Source organism: Eriocheir sinensis, chromosome 5 (genome assembly GCF_024679095.1).
Source record: "Eriocheir sinensis breed Jianghai 21 chromosome 5, ASM2467909v1, whole genome shotgun sequence".
NCBI classification, from domain to species: domain Eukaryota; kingdom Metazoa; phylum Arthropoda; class Malacostraca; order Decapoda; family Varunidae; genus Eriocheir; species Eriocheir sinensis.
In genome coordinates, this window is record NC_066513.1 from 25,413,668 (window position 1) to 25,420,008 (window position 6,341).

General features: G+C 44.7%; 1 protein-coding gene across 1 annotated transcript in view; it reads left to right on the forward strand.

Annotated features, from left to right (window-relative positions):
* The window catches only part of LOC126983049 (hemicentin-2-like), a 15,734-nt gene extending 9,617 nt beyond the window's left edge, over nt 1-6,117 (forward strand). Inside the window, exons 4-5 of the mRNA XM_050835501.1 lie at nt 534-753; nt 4,513-6,117. Coding sequence (XP_050691458.1) covers nt 534-753; nt 4,513-4,628 — 336 coding nt within the window. The 3' untranslated portion in view covers nt 4,629-6,117. The remainder of the gene's footprint in view (nt 1-533; nt 754-4,512) is intronic.
* The last annotated feature ends 224 nt before the right edge of the window (nt 6,118-6,341 follow it).

Consider the following 6,341-nt stretch of genomic DNA (forward strand, 5'->3'; position numbering starts at 1 on the left):
TGTTTGAGGCGAGGGGAAAGTGTCTGGTTGGCGTGCTGTGTTTGTTTGTTGTTTGTTTGTGTGTTTGTTTGTCTTGCTGTCGTTTTCCAGGTGTTATCTTTCATATTTTTTTGTTTTCTTGTACCTTTTCAGTTGTTAGTTTTAAGGCCTCAACATTATTATTATCATTATTATTATTATTATTATTATTATTATTATTATTATCGTTATCCTTATCATTACATTGCCACAAGGTTAACTTTCTTATCAATTCTCTCATTCCTCAACATGATGTCTCTCTCCCTTCCACTCAATTATCTTTCACGTAACTTTGGCAATACACAACACACACACACACACACACACACACACACACACACACACACACACACACACACACACACACTCTCTCTCTCTCTCTCTCTCTCTCTCTCTCTCTCTCTCTCTCTACCTGCCTAACACCCTTCCCTTTCTCCATTTCACCCTAATACCTCGCACCCTGGCCCTCTCTCTCACACACTCACATAATAACTTCTCTCGTATCTCCTACCCAGAGCGCCGCGGAACCCCAGTACATCTTTTGGTACCAGAACTCTCGTATGATAAACTATGACCGGGAGCGAGGCGGCATCAAGGTCCAGATCGAGACGGGGGAAGGGAGCCGAGTTATCTCCCACCTGACAATAGTAGGAGTCGAGCCCTCAGACTCCGGAAACTACACTTGCGCCGCCGCCAACACCAAGCCCGCCTCCATAGTGGTGTATGTGACGGAAGGTGAGTTGTGTGTGTGTGTGTGTGTGTGTGTGTGTGTGTGTGTGTGTGTGTGTGTGTGTGTGTGTGTGTGTGTGTGTGTGTGTGTGTGTGTGTGTGTGTGTGCTGGAGTGCTTCCCGTGATTGTTGTGAGGAGAATAACTTGTGTGTGTGTGTGTGTTTGAATGTGTCTAGTGGTGGGATGCTGCAGGTTGGGAGATGGTATTGGTGTAGGAGAGAAGTGAAATAAAATTGTATATGACCGCAGAGTTTTACAAGAGGAACGAGAGTGAAATCTGGTAGGGAGTGCGTGATTGTGATTGTGTTTCGAGACGTGTGTGTAATTTTGTAGTGGTAACAGAGAGAAGAATATGCGAGTGTATTTGTGTGTAGTTTGTTACGTCAAGTAAAGGGATTCTGTGTAGTATATAAAGCTTGATGGGAAGTTAAAAAGGACTTGTAATAGAAATATATATTGAGAAAAAAAAAGATATTCATTTCTAGGGTTTATATTATACGAAGCGCGTGAATAAAGTGCGAGAGAGGGAGAGAGGAAAGAGGACATCCACACACACACATCCATTCCCACCTACGCATAAGGAGAGAAGTGTCAACAATGGGACTGAAATATGGGGCTGGCTGTCCTATATACTGCCGCCGAAGCGTGGAGCAGAAGTTTATTTGTGAAGGCTTGAGAGGGAGTAGCCGAAGAAAGTTACGTCTGATGAATAATAATAGAGGGACCTGAAGCGACTGGTAGTTTAGGATCCCTTTTGATAGGGTGCGTAGGGGTGAAAGGGGATGAAGAAGGGTTGTCGGAAAAGGAAGTGACGGTGATGGTTTCTCAATAGGGGGAAAGAGGGTGACGGTAGGTCGGTTTCCTTGTTAAAAAAAAGTTAATTAGGGTGGAAAGGGAAGGGATGGTGGAAGAGGTTGTGGTTGTGGTTTCTCAATAGGGTGGAAGAGGGTATGGGTGGTTCAGAATGGAAGTGAAAGGGATGGTGGAGGTGGCAGTTGTGGGTTCTCAATAGGGTAGAAGATGGTGGTGGTGGAAGCGCAGGGGTTCAAAGAGGTTGTAATTGTGGTTTCAAGATAGGTAAAAGAGTGTTGGTGGTTCAGGCTAATTCTTATAGAGGGTTATTAGTGTACAAGTGGATGGGAGGGCAGAAAGATAGGTCATGGGAGAGGTTGTGAAGATTGTGTGATAAGGTGTGTAAGCAGAGGACAAGGTGATGGAAGTTTCGTGGTACTGTGCAAGTGTAATTGTTTGAAGAAATCGTAACAGTTCCTTGGAAGGGTGGGCGAGAGGTCAATGATTTTAACGAGTCTGCAGTGGCATGTAAATGAAAGGAATAGTGGAGCAGTAGGTGATGGTGGTTTCGCGATACTGTGTAAGTGAAATTGTTACTATATGTGGTAAGGGTTCCTTGGGCGTGTGAGAGAGAGGATATAGGAGCGCGTTGGGGCTGTAGGTGGAAGGGTTACTGGACGAAGAGTAGGTGCGGGTGGCCTCTAGATGATGTGTCCGTGGAAACGTTGGCAGAAACTATAATGGATCCTTGGAAGGGTGTGAGAGAGAGGATATAGGAGCGTTTTGGGGTTGATGGTAGAAGGGTTACTGGACGGAGAGTTGGTGACGGTGGGTTCTAGATGTGTCCGTGGAAACGTTGGCAGAAACTAATGGCTCCTTGGAAGGGTGTGAGAGAGAGGATGTAGGAGCGCGTTGGGGCTGAAGGTGGAAGGGTTACTGGAAGAAGAGTAGGTGCGGATGGCCTCTAGATGATGTGTCCGTGGAAACGTTGGCAGAAACTAATGGCTCCGTGGAAGGGTGTGAGAGAGAGGATGTAGGAACGCGGTGGGGCTGACGGTGGAAGGGTTAATGGAAGAAGAGTAGGTGAGGGTGGCCTCTAGATGATGTGTCAGTGGAAACGTTGGCAGAAACTGTAATGTCTCCTTGGAAGGGTGTGAGAGAAAGGATGTAGGCGCGCGGTGGGGCTGAAGGTGGAAGGGTTACTGGACGAAGAGTAGGTGATAGTGGCTTCTAGATCATGTGTCCGTGGAAACGTGGCAGAAACCGTAATGGCTCCTTGGAAGAGTGTGCGGGAGGGTGTAACAGCGTGATGGGGGTGCAGAGGCCGCTAACAGGGTGGGCAAGAGGGAGTGTAACTGGTTTATCTGGAGTGGCCAGGAGGCAGAATACAGGAGGCGGCGCCCTGGAATTGGCGGTGTAGGAAGCAAAGGAGGTTAGGGAAACGCTGGGTCATGCGGAACATCGAGGTGAAATTTGTGGTCCTGTATCCTCGCGGTAAAACTTTTTTCAGGTAAAGAGTTTAGACTTGTTTTTCTAGGCTGATATTTATGGGGTAGGCCTATTAACCCCATCATCCATAAAACCGATAAACTCTAAAGGTATGAAGATTTTTTGGGGGTGAAGAAAGCAGATGCGTGGAAAGTACTCGTTATTTGCAAAAGCGGTTATGTATAATTAATGGGAAGAGGGTGAGATATAATGAAAAAAAGTGAGGATACTGATATTAAACAGGTACACAGAAATAAATTGGAGTACCTAAACGGCGAGGGGTACTGAAATTAACAGGGAAGGAACCGAAGAGTTTTTTTTCCCGACCAGAGGTAGAAAGGAATTAGCGGCTATATACACACAGTAGTATAAAACATAATACAGAGTTTTCCATGAGACGAATGAAATCTAGTTGGAAATGACAAGGGGTAGTGAAATTTACATGGAAGAAACCATAAACTTTTCCCCCACAAGAAGGAGAAAGGAATTATTGGTTATATACACCCAGTACCCTAATAACACAATACAAACGTGGGATACAGTACAAAATTAAGCTACATGATGGAGGAGAGTAGTGAAATTTGGCTGTAAATGACCGCAGAGTTTTACGTGAGGGAAAGGAGTGAAATAGAGCTGGAAATGACCTCAGAGATTTGGACATGAGATACTGAACGAAATTAAGCTACGAGAGGGAGGCGAGTAGTGAAATTAGATTGTAAATGACCGTAGAGTTTATTTTTCAAGAGGGACGAGAGTGAAATTGAGCTGGGAATGACCGCAGAGTTTTACAAGAGGGCCGTGGCGGTGGCGGGTGCGTGGCTTAATTATAATCTGTAGCGTGTAGCAGGCAGCAGGGGCTTGTTGGATAGATATTTGGGGAGCGCTGCATAATGTAGGTACGCTCGCTTAGAAATTGTGTGGTAGGGTGTTACGACACGATCCTAATATAATCTCTCTCTCTCTCTCTCTCTCTCTCTCTCTCTCTCTCTCTCTCTCTCTCTCTCTCTCTCTCTCTCTCTCTCTCTCTCTCTCTCTCTCTCTGCCAATTTTACTGCCTGCCTTATTCTTACTTTGCCCTCTCCAACATTTTCTTCCTTTCTTTGTCTATCTTTATTTCTGTCTATATATTAGTTTATCTATCAATCTATCTGTTTTTCTAATCTACTCATCTATTTCTATTTACCTTTTTCTTTACCTATGTCCCTCTCCATTTATCAATCTCTATCTATCTATATATCTATCAAATTATTTATCTATATCTATCTGTCTATCTATATGTGTATCTCTCCCTATGTCTCTCTATATCTATAACTCTTATCTCTGTCTCTATCAACCTATCAATAACTATCCATGCATCTCTCAATCTAACTCTACCTATCTATCCATTCATCTATACCCATGCATCTTTATCTGTCTATCTCTCTGTATCTTAAACTCGATTTCTCATTATCTCTCTAAATATCTCTTCATCTCTCTCTCCACAGCCAACAAGATCGCCGCCATCCAGCCCAGGGCCGTTGACCATTCCGCCGCCCTCCGAGCCGCAGCGCCCCTGGTGTTGGCCCTCGCGACGCTCTCTATCTTCTTACTACGCCACTGAGGGCCCTGACACCACCCGCCCAGCCCTCTCCCCGCCGCCACCCTCCCCACAGCACGCAGATCCCCGTCCCCCCAGCCCTGTGTGTGTGTGTGTGTGTGTGTGTGTGTGTGTGTGTGTGTGTGTGTGTGTGTGTATGTGTGTGTGTTACGTTCCCTTCACGACCTCACCATGTACATATAAGACACTCCGTAGGGACCTGTTACCTAAACATTACGGACATTATCGTGACACCCTCCTCCTCCTCCTCTTCTTTCTCCTTTTCTTCGTCCTTTTCCTCCTCTTTCGTCTTCGCTTTCCCCTATTTTGCTGCTCATGTTATTTATTTCCATCCTGCTCTTTCTCCTCCTTTTCCTCATTCTATTCAGTCTTACTCCTCCTATTCCCCTTGTTCACATTTTCCTTGGTTCTCCTTTTCTTTTTCTTCCTCCTTTCCATCTTCGCTTTCTCCTATTTTTATCCTCATCTTGTTTATTTCCATCCATATCCTCCTCCTTTTCCTCCTCCTATTCATTCTTGCTCTACCTCCTCTTTTTCATATTATCTTTCCTCCTCCTCCTTCCTGCTCCTTTGTCTCACACCACGACATGCTTCCCTCACCCCCCCCCTCTCTCCCTCTCTTTCCTCCCTACTCCTTTCTCTCTCACTCGACCACTACCACATGCTCTCCTCCTCCGTCCCTCCTCTTCCTCCCTCCTTCCAGCACCCCAATATACACATTACCCCCAAAACTTTAGCCGTGTGTTGCTTGGCCCAGCGTTGTTTTACATTTAATATTCCTTCAGGCTCCGCGGAAGGAATGTGTGTATATATATTTAATGTGAAGGAAGTTGTCTAATGTTCAGTTTTTTCTTTTTTGTAACCCCATCCTTAAGTGCTGTTTACGTGGCCGCAGGAAGAAGAGAAGAAAGAGGAAGAGACATGGGGAAGAAAAAACAAGGTGGAGAACGAGGAACAGGAGAAATTGGAGAATGAACAGAAACAGAAGGAAATGGGTAAGGAAAAAGGGGAGAAGGTGGAGCAGGAAGAGGAGGAGGAGAAATGAGGAAGAGAAAAGGAGGCGTAGAAAGAGGAACAAGAGAAAGAGGAGGATGAGAAAGAAAAGAAGGAAACGGAGGAGGAAAAGGAGGAAAATGTGGAGCAGAAGGGAACGAAAAGAAGGAGGAACAGGAGAAAAAGGAGGAGAAGGAAGAAAAGGAGAAAAATGAGCTTGATATTGAAAAGAGGAAGAGGAGGTAAAGGAGGAGGGAGAAATGTTTACGAGGAAGAGGAGAAGTAGAAAGAAAAAGAGACAGAGGAAGTAAAGCAAAACAAAAAAAAGAGAGAGAGGAAAGAGAAATTAGGTGATTCGTTCATGTTCTGGAAAGTACGTTAAAAAGAATTCGAGAAAGAAACGTTCACGGAAATGACTTGAAATGTAGCCAAAAAAAAAAAAAAAAAAAAAAAAAAAAAAGACAGCTTGTTCGTTTACACTAATTCTTATTTTTGTTACTCTTTTCCGGAGAGAGAGAGAGAGAGAGAGAGAGAGAGAGCACCGTTTATATAATCCCTCGTATCAATCAGTAAGTTCGTGCGTGTTTGCTTCATGTTCCCTCCTCTAATTAAACGGACCAGGTAAAGGTAATTGAGACGCATTCCAGGCATTTTCCGCACAGAGAGCAAGGTCGGTGTACGGGTGAGACGAATGCCAATATTAAACCAAAATATGACGGGAAT